General features: G+C 41.3%; 1 protein-coding gene across 1 annotated transcript in view; it reads right to left on the bottom strand.

Annotated features, from left to right (window-relative positions):
* ush2a (Usher syndrome 2A (autosomal recessive, mild)) overlaps positions 1 to 17,277 on the bottom strand; it is a 220,544-nt gene that overhangs the window by 8,319 nt on the left and 194,948 nt on the right. The window contains exons 75-84 of the mRNA XM_085452171.1: positions 7,661 to 7,742; positions 7,426 to 7,571; positions 6,767 to 7,108; positions 6,209 to 6,570; positions 5,730 to 6,099; positions 5,291 to 5,572; positions 5,032 to 5,201; positions 3,998 to 4,328; positions 274 to 480; positions 80 to 172 (exon numbers count right to left, since the gene is read on the bottom strand). Coding sequence (XP_085308297.1) covers positions 80 to 172; positions 274 to 480; positions 3,998 to 4,328; positions 5,032 to 5,201; positions 5,291 to 5,572; positions 5,730 to 6,099; positions 6,209 to 6,570; positions 6,767 to 7,108; positions 7,426 to 7,571; positions 7,661 to 7,742 — 2,385 coding nt within the window. The remainder of the gene's footprint in view (positions 1 to 79; positions 173 to 273; positions 481 to 3,997; positions 4,329 to 5,031; positions 5,202 to 5,290; positions 5,573 to 5,729; positions 6,100 to 6,208; positions 6,571 to 6,766; positions 7,109 to 7,425; positions 7,572 to 7,660; positions 7,743 to 17,277) is intronic.

Here is a 17,277-nt window from a genome sequence, read left to right as displayed (position 1 = left end):
GATAGTATTCAACTTTAATGACCGAGTATAGTTGTATAGACCCTGAGTATAATGCCTAACCTACATTTAGTATTATTACCTGATAGCAAGTACAGGCCTCCACTCCTACCCAGTACTGGGTATAGGGACGTAAATCGTGGAGTGTCTGCGGATGCGATGTACCCTCTGAGAGCTACAGGGAGAGGACAGAGAGGGGTAAAATGTGTTTAAGTTAACATAACAAGGACAAGTTATTATTAAGTGTATTACTGAATATAGTAGAAGACTCTTTACCAGAGTGTGGTTGTTGTGGTCCAGCGAGAACACTCTGTAAAGACTAATAATCCCATTGGGTTGGGCAGGAGCATGGATGTCCACTACAGCTGACGTTGCTGAAACGTGCAGAAAAATAGGGGGTCCTACACCCTGAGGTGGGGCAGGCCCTGTTCTTCCACTCACCCATGGACTGGCTGAATGACCAGCTGAATTAACTGCCCACACCTGTCATATAAGACCGCACATTTATCAGTTATGTGGTAACTTTTCAGTTTGCACATTATGCAAGCACAAGTCAATAACTGATGTATAAAAGCAAATGAGAACATGTGATACAGACTATTTACCCCAAACATTAGGATTTCAGATGCATTTTATGAACTCTTCATGATGAAGACGGCTTTTCATAATTACCCAGTATTCGCCAGACCAACAGAAAGTTATACATCAATTCACTGGACCATCCATCAAAACTACCATCAGCAGTCAGAGCAAAACCTTTTCACCATGCAACTCACCACTAACATATCTGCATGACAATTACTTTTCACCTTCATCAAGGAGTCACACACACACACACACACACACACACACACACACACACACACACACACACACACACACACACACACACACACACCATAGAGTAATCTTATTTGTGTGGTTGTTTTGGGTATAATTAGAAGGTGTACACAGCACAGGGTCAGGCAGGGTGGAGATTTGCATGTGTAAGTCATCTGTAGCCTGTCAGAAGTAGTGCAGAAGGCAGATGGATGGGTCTGAGCTTTAGTGTTGAAAGTGTGTGTCTGTGCGTGTGGGTTTTTTGTTTGTGGGTATGATTGCAAGATTTCTGCGTGCATGCATGTGCATGCAGGGGTGTTACGAGTTGAATTAACCTCAATAATAGTCAATTAGGCCGTGATCAATCAGACTGATTGATCTAAGTGACAGCACAGATGGACCAAGATGGAGAGAGGAAGGAAGAATGGAGGATGGAGCGACTGGGGATCAGGGGGGAAGGAAGATAGGATGAAAGGTGGGCAAGATGCAGGGTAGCAAACAGAGGAATCAGGAGAAATTTAAACTTGGTGTTCTTTTGTATATAGATACAGATATGTTTAGTTCTACAGATAAGATTATGTTTAGATTGTAGTTATTTCCCACGACACACAATATATGTTAGAGCAAACTTCTGGGCTTTCATCACCTGCTCTGCTAACAGATTTCTCAATAATATCAAAACTTTTCATATGAAATTAACACTTTACTGATAGTGTTTTCAGATTGGCAGCTGCTCTCCTCTTGCAATTAAACTGCATGTTTTTAGATAAAACATGGTTATTATAAGTGACACAAAAGGTGTAGCTCAGTGGTTATATTTCTGAATCGACAAACTCATTAGAAAATGCAGCCATATGTAAACTTCATTTTCAAAAAACATATTTAGATATATGTTCTCCGAATTTGAAAACAATACACTAAATATGTAGGAAAATGCAATGAAAGTCCAAATATCTTTTAAAAAGATAGAAACACACTAGTAGATCATGTTTATTTAGGTTATTGACATCATACTGATACTTTATGTGTTTATGTGTTACAAATCCTTTGATACTGATGAAAAAAGAGAAACTGCTGGAGAACTGAAAGATAAAAAAACTTTAATAGGATAAATGTTGCATATACAAATCCTAAAGCATATATGTATGTATCTATATATGTAAATATGAATGGTTCCTAAGTATTATTACTGTAAATGAACAAATGTATGTGCTGTTGTAAAATTTTAGTAGCGTACAGAGGGGAACTGAGAAGTAATTAGTTCTCTACTGTACATTAATTATGGCCTTGATTGCATGTTCTCCTGCAACGGTGTTACCTGTGGCCAGTCACATTTACTCATACTGTTATAAAAATTTGGATTTGGAACAAAGAAAGCACACTTAAACAGGCTGAAAAAAAGAGCAATAGCATCAGCTAAATGGATTTTCTTAGCAGCATTTTTAGATCCTGCGCAGGAACTGTCACATGACTTGTTGCTTGAGATGGTATAAATCAAATTTGCTACTGCTGCCATAAGAAATTATGAACTGCAGCAATAAAATACTTCTACCCAGCAACAACCATCTTTTCCCTACCCTGGTAGCAACACAGTGTACGCTTCAATGAGATGCATGGTTTTTGTGGTTTGATTAAAAAGTTTGTGCCACATAGACAGAATGGAGGAAAAAGTTCACAGCTAAAGTCAGCCCAGATCACCTTGCACTTGATCCACTGCTAAAAGACAGAACTAATCTCCTTGTCCCTATATCATCTACAGACTTTTTACTGCTTCCTCTCCTCTCTTGTCCTCCCCTCGTCCATTGGGCCATGATTTGGTTTATTAGACAAAAAATAAAAATATACCCTGTTAGTTTCCGTGGCAGCAAATGAGCCACCATGGCAACAAACGACTTCAGGAAACTTCCAGATAGTATTCCAGCCTTTTTATTGGAAGGCTGGACTGCGGAATCAAACTTTGTGCTCTGATAGGCTGACGGTACTACTTGGCGGGTGCATCTAGTTGAGGTGAAGGGGCTAAGTTGTGTGAAAGCGGGCAGTAATTAAAACCAAGCATAAAGCTGTCAATAGAAGCTTATGACCCAGTGTAATTAGCCTAATATGATTTCTCTCTCTGTGCTGTGGTGTGCTAAACTGAACTGACTTGTCCTTGTGTACGCCTGAAACACAGAGAGAAAGGATGAGGTCCCGGTAACAGACACAACATAACAGCTAAATAAAGTCAGGCAGACAGAGAGTAAAACAACCAAGCAGGTAAGTGGTACAGTGTGTACAGAAAGACAGATCAATACACTGACTAAGAAAACATCACTTAGTGCTTAGAAAAACAGAGAAACGCATGGTGAGATGAAATATCTATAAATGTTTACAGTTTCTATGCACTCTGAGACACTCACTTATGTTCACGTGGACAGAAAAAATCCCAAACAAAAAACACATGACTTCACCAATACTCAACACCGCATTGTTCATGCATCCCAATTCCCCAGAGGAAAATCCTCAGGGGACGTGTAGCGGTCACCATTAAAAGGTCTTTCCAGTACAAGCTCTGTTACCAAGGAGGCTAACAGTTAATTCGATTGGCTGGCTGGTAATCAGGAAGTGGGGTGCTCAGAGGGCCCAGTGATTAATGGCTCTGTTGCCCGCTCGTCATCTCCCAAAGCTCCTCCCTCCCTCCCTCCTCATGTCATAAATTAGGACCCTCGTAAATAAAGACGGTGCTACAATCAGGCAAACTCAATCAATTACACCGGTTCTCTGGCCTCAGCTCATATGTCTGACAGGCAGGAATGCTAATGTTATTGTTGCTTCCAAAGGGCTAACCTGTCAATTAGTGTACCAATGCACGAGCACAACAGCATGAATATGGACCACTCCATTTAACACCTGTCTGATTACTCGTGTGTTTGTGTGTCTGCGATTGTTCGAGTATATGGATGTCATACCAGTTGATGCATGAGAGTGGTCTTTTTGCTTTATGTGTGCGTGTGTGTGTTCTGACTTGTGCAGAAGACAAAAAGCAGGGCACTCATGCTCTGCAGAATCAAGCCTTCAACCTCTATATTTAAAAAAAATCATTTGAAAATGTTAAAAGATACTTTATGTTTGTGATTCTAGTGGCTACTAATGTCTACTGTCAACACTTTCAAACCTTCTTTTCTACCCAAAACAAATAACATACCTGGTACTGGTATACAGTGTATGGGTGGAGTCCATTATCTTTCCACGTAGTAGAGGAATTCCTGTAAACAGCTGTTACTGCATCACTGTTGTGGGTGGCCGTGGGACTATCCAGTCTGCGGTGCACCTCATAATACAGGATTCTACCATTTGGCTGAGCTGGAGGGGACCAGGTGAGTAGAAAGCTGGTCTGTAGTTTAGTATCTTTGTCAGGTTGGAGGTCTAACAGTGGTGCTGTCTGTCCAGTAGGGGGAGCCTCCAGCGTGAGTATAGATGACCAGTCACTGGAGGAACAACCTAGTTCTGTGCAAGCTTCCACCCTCACCTCATACCTGCCCACAAATAGAAAACAGAAACAGGGGACAAACAGAACATTAACATGGAGACATCATATAGAAAAGGCTGATGAGCTCACATGTTTTGAGTCCTGTGGGTTCACACACATTATGTGTACACAGAAATAGCCAGCCAACTGCAGATGCACCCTTAATCAGAAATACATAGTACAATGGTAGGTCCACACTGTTGTCAAAATGTTAAAAGTTGACTTTCTTTCTTTTCTTTTTTTTTTTGATTTCCTGCTTTGAAAAGCCACCATCACTGATTCTGTCCATTTCACATTACACTGTAACGTTTTTTGTTTTGTGGTTTGTACGCTTAATTGTCCATGTGAACGTAAATAATAATATAGAGACTTAAATAAACATAATAGATTCTTAGAATTTTAAATTATTATTATTTTTTTAAAGTAAAACCAAGTGAAACTGTTCCTTGTAGCGACTAATCGCTTGTACATGATTCCCTCAGTTTTGGAAATTTTTGAAGTTTTACTGTTAGCATTGTCCATTGAAATGTCAAACTGAGTTGCGAAACATTTCTGCAACCAGTTTGGGGAACAAAGAACTATAACACCAGCAAAAGCTACACTGAGCATATATAGCTACCTGTCAAACTTGATCTAAAAACACACAGTTATAATAATAAATAAATGTGTTTTACTGCCTAAAGGTTGGAGAGTCGTGGAGACTGACTGACCTGTGGTAAGGAGCCAGCCCATGAAGAATAGCGTGTCTTTCTGAGAAGGCACTATCTTGTGGAGTGAAATCACTGCTGATGATGCTGAGCTGGACTGGATCTCTTTGATAAACAGTGTAACTCACTAGGTCTCCATTAGGACGGGCTGGAGGTTGCCACTCTACTCTCACCTAGTAAGATAAAGAACAGCATAAAAAACTTTCATTAACAAGATCTTGATTCAGCTTCACTCACAATGACTAAATAAACGACGACTTGCCTGGTTTGGTCCTACAGGTGTTAATGTTGGGAGACCCACACCAGACGGAGCTGATGGATGCGTCTTTGCAGTGGCTACTGTGCTGCTCACAGCGCCTCTGCTGTTGTTGGCCCTGACAACATAATTGTATTCCACGCTTGGCAAAAGTATGAAGTCGTGGTAATGCGTCTCCGTGCCAACATAGATAACTTCTCCATCTCGGCGGAGTTCGTACCCTGTGATGATGCCATTAGGGTGCTCTGGTGGTCTCCAGCTAATCTCCACTGACTCTGGGCCAGTAACCTTCAAATGAAACATAAAAGCACATCAAGCAGATTCCCCAGTTGTGTTTAATATTTGGTAAATAATTCAATTTATAAAATAGAAAATAACCAACGCTAGCAGAAAATAAACGCTGGCAATAAAGGTTTTAAATACAAGTCAAAGATAAACACACAACCTTAAGTGTCGGGGCAGACAGGCCAGTGGGAGGAGCTTCCTCTGTTGAAGTGGACATTGTGAGACTGGCAGTACATCCACCACTAGTACAAGCCAGCAGAACCAGTGTATATGATGTATGTGGCTGCAGGCCTGATAACACTGTATTTAGGTCTCTTCCACGATAAACCTGTTCGTTGTTAAGTTTCAGCACATATTGAGTCACCTCTCCATTCTGTGTCAGTGGTTTACTCCAGGAAACATGCATACTATTGAATGTGATTTTGTCCACTCTGGGAGCTTCCACTATGGCAGGAGGAGCCTCTAGAGTTGTGATGTTTGTATGAGGACTGGTGATACATCCCTCAGACGTGCAGGCTATGACTGAGTAGCTGTGTACAAAAGCAAAATAAAATGAAGTTTGGTCTTCACATTTATAAAGTTGTTAACCAGAAACTACAAAATAGTATGGCTACAAAAAACAAACAAAAAAAGCAATACCTGTATGCTGAAAAAGGCAGGAGGTCGTCATCTGTGTAGCTGAGAACAGTGGGGTCAAAACTGAAAGAGAAACTGATGTTGTTTCTCTTAATCCTGTAAGACTGAAGTACTCCATTAGGCTCCAAAGGAGGAGTCCAGGACACCACTACCTCACTGGGCCGGCCCTGGAGATGACTCACTGTTGGGGGGGCTAAGCCACGAGGGGGGGCTTGTCTGGTCATTACTGTTACCCAAGGGCTGCAAGTGTGCCCAGCTGGGTTATAAGTACAGACACTGAACTCATACTGTGTCCATGGACGCAAACCATATACTGTATAGGAGTAGGTTTCAGCCTGTCGTGGGGACGCTTCTCTGAAGAGGATCTGTTGGCAGCACAATATTAATGCAATTTTAATTGTTAACCTCGTAAACTGTGATATTTTTTAAATATATATATCAATAAAAAAACAGGACATAAAACAATATTTTATAAACTGGGAGCTCTAGTATATTCTACCAAGCCCTCCTACAACTGGTCAGATTGACTCTAAATTTAGACATTTTAAGAGTTTCACCTACTTTCCCCCTTTCAATATCCTCTTCTTTACTTCTCCAACTCCCTTCTTCTTCCAAACGCCTCCCAAGTAAGAAATATTCTTTAATTGGCCCGTTGGGTTGAGAAGGAGGGCCCCAGGTAAGTGACACCTGGTCTGAGCCAACAAAGAGAGGCCTAGGGGGAGACTGGGAAGCAGGTGGTGCTGCTGCTGTGGCAATGCGCTGAGGAGGGGTGCGTGTGCAGCCTGCTGAGGTACAAGCTTCAAGAGTCAGCGTATAAACGGTCCATGGCTCCAAACGCCGAAAAAGGAAACTACGTGACAAACCACTGAACTCTAGGTTCCCCTCACTGTACAAGTTATACATCTGCAAAAGGAGACAAGAGAAAGAAGAGAAATTTCAAGACAAATATGAAACATATGGGTTTAAGTAGGACATGCGAACAGCACTGACTTTAGTTGCAGGTTGCACATGTAGCATACACCAAAAAAATATGTGAAGTTGTGCACATATAAACTACACTGAGATATTGTGCTTCATGTTTCTGGGGGTCTTGTGGACTTTCACATGTGGGTCTATGTATGCTATATTGCCGTAACTACCTTGTTACTATTGCATCTTATCTTAGGTGGACTGCACTATTTGGTATATGCTCAGTGATTTTCTTATGTGTATCGATGTACCGTGATGACTCCATTTGGAGACTGTGGTGGATCCCAGCTGAGCAGTAACGCCCTGCCCTGCTCTCTCTGCTTCACTGTGAAGTTAGGCACGCCGGCTGGAGAAGCCTCCAGGGTCCTAATGTCCACCCACGGACTGGACACGCTGCCTGAAAAGTTACAGGACAGATTCATTGGGGGTGTTCAGTAGCTGGTCTAAATCATCTTTTAAATTAGTTTCTCAACAAATTCAACCTACCTGCCCGATTCAAAGCTTCTATTCGTAGACTGTACTGACTGTATGGTTCAAGACCATAGACTATTGCCTCTAGCTGTGAATCCTGAGAGAGACAAAAAGAGCAGTGTGTGATATAAAAAGATAGGAGATAAAAAGGTAACATCATGAGAGAAAAGGTTGGAGAAAGAGATAACAGGGAAGAAGAATAGTGGGGTCAAGACATGGTTGGGTGAAGACAACAGAATAATTGGTCAGGCGTTAAGAAGGAAAAAAATGGCAGATACATAAAGGCTAACATGAAAGCGGGTAGAGAGCCAAAGCAAGAGACGGGAGAGACAAAATTAGTTACACAAACAAATCCTGCATGAATAAAAACCAGAGCATTACTCATTAAAACATGGAATGAAAAGGAGCATTGAAACAATGGCAAGCTAAGATGACATAACTTGGGATTTGCCATATCAACATTTCAACATACATCCTCTGCAGTGGTAAGCAGACACCAGAAAAGTGGCAGAGACTGAGAGAGAGACTGGCAGGCAGACAGCTGTCCCTTATGGGTGAATTCAAAGCTTCCAGATTGTGTGTTTATGTCACACATGCACCCTTTCATATCACATACACAAACAGACACAGGCACAGGATGTCTGCCAGTAGCTTTAGGCAGTGGGACCTAGCCCAACACCCTGGCAGACACAGGGGCAGTGTGTATGCGTGTGTGTGATACAGAGGGAACACCATTTACTAATTGATAAGAGACACACTGTTGTTTCAAAAGGCCCTAGCGTGCGATGACATGGTAGTCTGGGAGCACCAGGCTCCAGGATGTAGCATTGCCTATTTGATTTTGTGTTTGTTTATGACTGTGCGCTTTGAAGCAGGTATGAGAGTGATGTTTTTCAGTGTGTGTGTGAACATATTTGTGTGGATATACAACACAGGAGATTACACTTCTTTCAAGAGTTGAGTCTGCAGTTAAAATTGTCTGTTCAGGACTGTATGCTTTCACATAACCGAGCATATGTAAAGAGATTAACTGGTAACCCACTTCAATGCAGCGTCAAAGGGATCAAAAAGACTCAGATTCAAACTGAGTCAAATGAAAACCCAGACAAATCACCGTAGCTTGGCACCAAGGATGAACCAGAATGCATGTATTCACTGTTTTCATGTCTGGAAGCCAACATATTTTTCATCCACAGCAAAATAGGATTAATAAGCCCCTAGACACCTAGACACAAGCTAAATCCTCCTGCAAATCACAGCACTTCTCAGTAGACAGAGGGAGGGAGGGACAGAGCGAGAAAGGGTGGGGAAAGGATGGGAAGAGATAGAAAGAGAAACGGGTGGTGGGAGAGAGAAATGGAGACAAAGGAAAAAAAGACAGTGGAATTTAAAAAAAAAGTATGTGTCAGTAGAGTAATGTAGGGCAGAGAGTTAAAAGAGAAAAAGTAAGAGGTGAGTAAGTTAATAACTGATGAAGCAAATAAAAGAAGGTGAGACAGAGGAAGGGGGGTGAGAGAAAGAGTAAGACATGGAGAGATTGAGTGAAGTGGAAAAAGAGGGGAGAAAGCTAAAGCGGGTGAGAAAAAAAAGATAGATGTGGCAAAAGGGAGAGACAGATTAAGTGAGCAGGAATGAGAGATCTCTCTACCTTAAAAGCCAGTGAAATATGTGAGGCATGTGGCCTATAAAGCGGTTAACATATGCACATTGTCAATAGCAGCATCTGGCGCTGGCAGATTTTATAGGAGCGTGGAGACTCTGCTACATGCCTCTAGATGGCAATACATTCAAACACTTTATCACTGAAACACACCACATTAACGGCCTGCTCGCTACATCACACGCACACACTCAAAAATCAAGCACTGTGAAATTCACACACACAGGCACGCAGACAGGCTGTAATCAAACAGTGTAGCACTGAAACACACAACTATTACATTACATTAACAGCTCCCTCAATAACTATTCCTCTCTCATACATGCACTTTCACATACACACACAGCGTGCAAAGCCACACAAAGACAAACACAGCCACACCGAGCAAATACTTTTAAGGTATCTGACAATGCGTAGGTAATGGCATACATGAAAAACTACAAAATAAATCATGACATGAACTGAAAGTTACCAGGTAAATTTAATTTAATCCACTAGATAAATCAGTGGGAGCACATATATGAAAATACTGAAAACCATACAGCTGGGACTGTAGTTCCCAACCTGCTTCTTCCAATTCAGCAATAGGTATTTATAACCTCATTTCAATGTTGGGGCCAGCTTCCAAATGGTAAGTAATCTGCATGTATCAAGTGCTTCACAAAATATAAAGTATTCCACTTTGTGAAACACTGAAGTATTACACTCATACTTCTACATACTGTAGAAGTAAAACTGCCAACAAAAACCACCCAAACCCACAGCCAACCTATCAAGGACCACGGGGGAAGCTGCAATCTAAGATATGAAAGGAAAAGGTTCTTGTCAAGCTAAATTCACTCTGCATGGGCTGGTGCATATGTGTGCGGATGATCAAAGTCACCAATTAATCATACAAAATGCAAAAGAACAGAGAGGGGGAAAGGGAGGTCAAGAGAAAGAAAGAGAGACAGGGAGGCAGCGTAAACAAGACAGAAGTACAGAAATGGAGACAATGATCAGGAAAGAAGAGAAAAGAAAGGAAGAGGTCTTGTTAATTTATACATTAAAGAGCTCTTGGATCTTAGATGGTTCAACACAACTTAACATTGACTGCAAAGAAGCAATCTATTCAATCTTCTGTATCTTTCTTCTGACTTCTCCTGTGTGTGTGTGTGAGCTAAAGAAGAGGCCCTGTGGACTGAGTGCCTAAATTAAAGTGCCAGCCTGCATGTGTGTGCACATGTACTGGTATCTGTTTTTATTTACTCAAGTAAGGCCACATGTGGAGCGTCTTGTTTTGTATGTACCAATGTGTCCCGAGAACTGTTCACGCACGTGTGTGTGTGTGTGTGTGTGTGAGACTGCACATCTGTGGATATGCGTGATATTCAGGTAGAGAGGCATTCCGCAGCCAGGGGGACAGTGTGTGATACTAATTAAGAATAACCATGTGTATTTGTCAAAAGAATTATGCTGATTATCTCACAAAGGCCACAGTTCTAGGCCCCGCAGAGAGACAGAGACAGACCAGCATTAGCATATGGCTACACACATGCATGCACATACACAAACACTTCATTTCACTCCTTGTATCGAACCCACGCATGATAAAAGAATAGGTAAACGTAAGATGAGCGCCCAAGAAAATACATCAAAGAACAATGCCTAGTGACAGATGAATGGGGTCCAACTGGTCTGCCTTTAGGACGTTTGTCTCTACAGGCCTTCTCTGGCTTCTCTGCTCGGTCATATTAATTCCTGCAGAGATAATAAAGCACCACGCTGTTTCAGCTTTTTTATTGTGTGTCTTACTTCTTTCATGTATGTGATAAAACATGTTAACATCAGATTTGACTTAAATGATCTTAATTCAGCTCAAATCACTTCATCTCATCCAGTTCAGTTCCATTCAATTCAATTCAATTGTCCAGCCTATTAGTACAAGCTGTGCCCTGACCAGCCCTGTGAGAGCAGTAATTGTTTTCAGAGGTTTCTGAGGTGAGCCAGTACACCACACACTGATCTCTTGCACCCCATGCCAAGCTCTCAAGCCAAGTTTGTGTGTGTGTGTGTGTGTGTGTGTGTGTGTGTGTGTGTGCATATTTATGCGTGCATGCCTAATTCAATGCTGCTGGAACAATTGCCCTGTGTCTGTTTGCAAAATGCCCTGCATGGGTGTCCCTGCTAGTCAGGGTGCGTTAGACAAACCCTGACACATAGAGACCTTTGTGCGACACGTACACAAACACACACATACACAAACACACCACACAGACACACGGAGTGGCCATTAGGCATGTGTTATGTCTGTGGCCAGCACAGATGTAGAGAGGGACTGCAGGGGTCTGGAACAGGCATGCCCACTTCACACAGACATTCATGATTGGCTCTGGCATCTCTGGACCCCGGGAACAGCATATTTAGTGTGTATATATATTCTTGTGTGTGCGCGTGTTTATATTTGTGTGTGTTATGCAGCCAAAGACCAGTGGACAAATTATAATGAGTAATGGTCAGCATGCTAAAAATCCACAGATTTCTTGTGAAATTAAAATAAGAGAACATGTTAATGATATATTTTCAGATAAGCTTTATTCCATAAAACAAGGCAATAGAAAAATGTCTCTTGTTTTATGTTTTAAAGCTAGTTAAAAAAAAATGGGAAAAAAGTAAAAAATATTTTTTTTATACACACAATTTTAAATGAGGGGATTGTTGCTTGTTGGCAAACATAATAATAATTAAATTAGAGGATGTTTCAGGAAATAATATTTCTTTATCGCAACTTTACAAAAGACATCAAAAGTAATGAAATGATTGTTTGTTGCGAGGTGAATGGGAGCGCTTTAAAAATCCACTTGATGGAGACAGCAGACTGACCAGAATCACAAAAATCCTACAGGCTTTTTGGCAACCCCGCCATCTTTTCCCTACCAATCGATAGACATTATGCTAAGTGTCAAATATATATATGCCCATGGTGTGAGACAGCATCAGAGAGGTAGGAAGGACTCCTCAAAACTAAATGGTCCCCACTTCCAAAGCAAACACAAATATTCAGTTACTTGTCACACTCCCACATGCTCCAGATTTGAATGGACTCAATAATCACAAATATAGCAAGTCCTTTTCTCTTTTTCTCATGCATTCGCACCCTCTCAGCATTCCTTTAAAGTGATGACCATCATATTGTGGTTGCAGTACTAAACACCGACTCAAAGTGGAGAGTACTACACTGGGTGGTGTGGCCTCTTCACAGACAGACACACAATAACACCAACCTATCATTACCCAGCGAAAGAGGGTGTGTGTGTAGGAGCGACGGAGCAGGAAGAGATAGGGAAGTAAGAACGTAAACTCACTTGAAAAAAAAATCACTTGAGGAAGCTAGAAGAAGAGGGAATGAAGGGGCAAGCATTGTGGATGAGCATAAGATAAAAACTGTAATTTTACACAGAAGCAGGGAAACTCCAGATGGACATGCAGTGATGAAGGAATGGGCAGTATGGAATGATAGAGGGAGGAGCTGCAAAAAAAACAAAAAAACAACCCACGAGTAGAAACAAAGATTGCAGAAAGGAGAGGAGGGAGTGTTGCAGCCTGATTATTTGGCTGTTTATCCAGAATGCTGAGAGCCCTCCAATCAGAGATGGAGACCTCTAACTAAGAGGTCTGATAGGCCGAGGGCCTAACAAACTCTGCATATGAGTCTCCTTATTCTCTCCTCTAATCCTTTGTTCCTCACTTCACCTGTCTCCTCCTCCTCTCTTAACCTCCTCATGCCTCTCTCCTCACTCTCTGCACACTCAGCTCTGCATTTCTCTCTTCCCTCCTCTCTTTTCTCTTCCTCATTTGTTAAAGGGTGTCACTGAGCGCAAGGGCAAAGCCTTGTTATCCCTATTCAGCCACATTCTTTTGCTGGTTTATGGTTAAAGTGATGCAAAAAGGATTGCTGAGCAGCAAGTTAAAAGAGGGTTAAATGCAACAAGTAAAGCTTTTTGCCCGTTTATATGTAACTTATTTGTTTTTAGATTTACCATCACGTATGAACATCTGTATGTCTTCTACATTAATTGAATAAAAGTATACCCTTTCAAGGATAAAACTGCAGTAAGATGGAGAATCTTTCCTTTTCATGACTGTGGCTGAAAAACTTAACTGGACAGTTACTTTAGAAAACGTGTAACACATACACATTAAAGAACAGCCACATATCATAAGAGGTCAGGCACGTAAGGTACTGCTAGCCTTTCACGTAACTGTGTTTTTTTTGTTTTTGTTTCTCTGGTACATGGACTGAGAACGAATCTTAAAGAGTTTATTTGCTTCTCTTGTTGCAAATTTAAGGTCACACTGGAGACCTAAAAGTCACTACCGTCTCAAAGCCACTTTGTGAGAGAGAATGTTTTTTTTTTTAACTTGCATTTATAAATAAATATACAAAGGAAGTAGAAAGGTTTAATTTGTGAGTGTTACAACTGTTGGTAGGCTAATTTTGTTACTAGGAGCCAAATCAGCTTGAATATTCTGCTTGGTCTTTATGTTAAGCTGATTTAGTAATCTCTAAACTTCCTCTATATTTATAAAATGTAAGCAGAGGTGAATCCTGTGCTTCTGATTATATCTTCTACATGACAATCAGGAAGTAAGCCTCCATTTGGTGACGCTAAACCTATTGCATTCACATGTTTGCTTTAGATATTAGCTGGCAAAAGCACAACGCAGAAATCCTTATGGGGGCAAGATAGTCCAGGGATCCTGTGGAGCTTTAGCCCAAAAACATTTTCATTTCACCTGAGGAGCTGAGTTGACCTGAACATATTGGAGCAGAAACGTTAACAGTTAACTAAAAGAAAGCCTATTTGTAATAGGCAGAGAAAATTAATGAATATGATTCAAATATATAAATAAAAGTCCAAAAGTGAAAAAACTGCTAAAATATCTTGCCAAAAGCAGGCATTGTTAGTTTAATGAGATAAACAAAAAGAAACTGTTAGCTAAACATACTAGATAAACAGGTAGCTAACATTTTTAAAAAGTAAGTCATTTTTTAGTTGAAAGTAGCCAATAAGTACAGGAAATTGTTAAATGTACGGATTGACAGTTGAAATTATAAGCTAAAAATAACAAATATACAGTTGAAAATGTTCATTAAACATAATCAATGAAATAACTAGAGTACTCTCCAAGTACTGGACAAACGGGTGGTCATGTTGATCAAGGGGAGACCTTTTAGATTATGCTGGGAACCACTGACCTAAGAACTTTGCAAACTGATATGTTCATCTCAAACTCAGTGCCAACGCACTGAAATGCTTAAATATTTCTAAATGATTGAATTCATAGAACATACTCACATCAGGAGTTTAGGGTTGTTTCTTTTTTGACCTGTAATGTAATATTCAACATGTTTGGAGACAAACACACCGCATGTTCTGATAACGTCCATCCTTCTACATCTTTTGACTACACTTGCCTAAATACACACATGCTGATGGCATACCTAACACACACACACAAACACACCCACCCACACACACACACACACACACACACACACACACACACACACACACACACACACACACACACACACACACACACACACACACACACACACACACACACAGACCCTGTGAAACCTCATATCGGCTTTAAGACACAGTTCGCCGGCTGGCCCTCGCTGTCCCACACTCTCTGACGGGTTCTTAATGGTAAACTAACAGATTGTAAACATGCTGCTAGCTCTCTCTCTCTCTCTCTGTTTCTCCACTCTCTATATTAATCACTTTCTTACTTTCTTACACTCCTCTCTTTATTTCTCTTTCCCTCAGTCTTGTCTTCCTTCAGTTCCTTTACTTCCTCCTTACCCCCCTTCACTTCATCCTTCCCCATCTATCCCCATCCCTTCTTCCCTTTTCCTCTCTCTCCCTCGCTTTTCCTGGGGTATTTTTTAAACAATGTGTCCTTCATGTACGGTTGGTTACGGGGCGTACAGAAGGACATCATTAGCGCTGGTGGTTAAGCTGTAATTTACACCATTACCGAGGTAGGGGCCATTTTTATTGCCTAGTAAATTTCAGCTCTGAAATATTTAGACCATATGGCTCAATTTGTGTAATAACCTTAATTTCCAAGCACCCTTCAGCTCCCTTCAGCGCCGGCTGTTGTTGGCGGATGGCAGAGTGGTGCGTGTATACCTCCGTATGTGTGTGCACGGTGTGGAGTTGTGGAGCACAGACACGCACAAGCATGTACGCAGAAACACAGACATGGAAAAAATGTTCACGTGTACGCAACACATAACCTTTTACACAGTCTCTTCCACATACTGTCACAGATTCATTCATTCACACACACAGAAACACGCACGCACACGTATGTATGCATGGCGGTAGCAGATTAATAGGGTGTCAGCTTCTGTTTGGGTGAGGGAGCGTCAGGCGTCGGCCAGATGGTTCTCAGGGATGATGACTGTCAGGGGTCCTGCTCTGATCAATGGGATGTATTAATACAGCACACACGCGCACACACTCACATACACTGTTGCATTATACACACACAAACAGATATGTTGTGCGTGCGCACAAGCACACACAACCATATTCAAACATATGTATGCACACAAAGTAATGCGCACACACACATTTGAATACACATATGCCTGTGGTCTCTCTTCACCAGCGATCCCAAGGGCCACAGTGTAACATCTGGAATAGCCAAGGGAGGGAGGAAAGGACAGCAGAGTAAAGTAGGAGAAAGAGGGAGTTGGTAGGCAGGGAAACACGAGAGAAATACAGGAAAAACAGGAAAAGGAGGGGCAAAGGGAGTATGGGAAGTAGCTAAAGAAAGAGTGCAATACAGAAGGGTTAAAGGGTGAAAGGCATAAAAGAGGTAGTAAAACTGGAAAGAGACGAAGGCAGAGTGGAGAGACGAGCTGGGGAAATGAAGACATAAGAGTAAGGTGAACGACGATGTTGAGACACTAAAGAGAAACAAGAAAATCAGCCACAGAAGAGACTGGAAGTTTTAAAGAAGAAAACGCACAGGAACAGACAGAAAAAAGCAAAAGAGATTAAAATAGTGACAGATGTGATCAGAAGAAGAAAAAGAAGTAAGCTGTGGGGAGGTTGAGGTGGAAAGCTTGAACACGAGCGAAAATAGAGTTTTATCTACTCGATAAAGCATTTGTCCAGAGCTATTGAGGGCAAAATGATTACCGGTGGCCAGAATCTCAAGTGATATTGTCAAAAAATGAAGCAGTAGCAACAGCACATGAACACAGAGAAGGAGAAACTTGAGAGAAAAGAAGGAGAACAAAAAAACCCGACCAAAACCAAAACATGAAGCACCGTGCAATAAAAACAACCTGACAGGGTAGAATGAGTGACAAGCATGTTTGTCAGAAAGGTGTAAAGCATGGAGAGTGAATTTCTGTGTGCGCGCGAGACAGTGTGTGTGCCAAGCGGTGTGTAGGTGTCTAGCGAGGCAGGCCGCCTGCGCTTCGTACCCTCATTCCGTCCGATTGCCATGACGACCCCATTAATCAGCCAAGCTGGCACAGAGCAGGGTTCCCAGCCCAGCCTGAGATCAATACACACACAAATAGACACATACCAAATGGATACACACACACACGCACATATGCACAATTACTACATGCACAAAAGAAATTGAAGTGGATGAAGAGTGTGAAAGACTGAATCCCTTTTTAGAGGAAAAAACTTAAATAAGGGTTGAAACAAAATATTACAGGGAGAAGTGCTAGACTGGTTTGTGACTGTTTAATATGAAAACAAAATATAAGCTGTTCATGTGCTTCACATTAATGTTATGACCCATATTTTACAATTAATCTAGCAGGGCTGTCAAACTTATTTTAGATCAACCCGATTTAATCTAAATTAAATTTCAATGAAAAAAAATATTGCCAGTGCTACCACTCAGCCTTCTAGAAGATCCAGCTACGTGATTTTCTTCTCGAGATAAT

The sequence above is a fragment of the Copadichromis virginalis genome, linkage group LG1 (genome assembly GCF_057382275.1).
Source record: "Copadichromis virginalis isolate Kocher_CV1m ecotype Utaka linkage group LG1, C_Virginalis_male_GT1.1, whole genome shotgun sequence".
NCBI lineage: Eukaryota > Metazoa > Chordata > Actinopteri > Cichliformes > Cichlidae > Copadichromis > Copadichromis virginalis.
The sequence above is the reverse complement of the archived record's forward strand: the minus strand, read 5'-3'. Positions and strand labels throughout refer to the sequence as shown.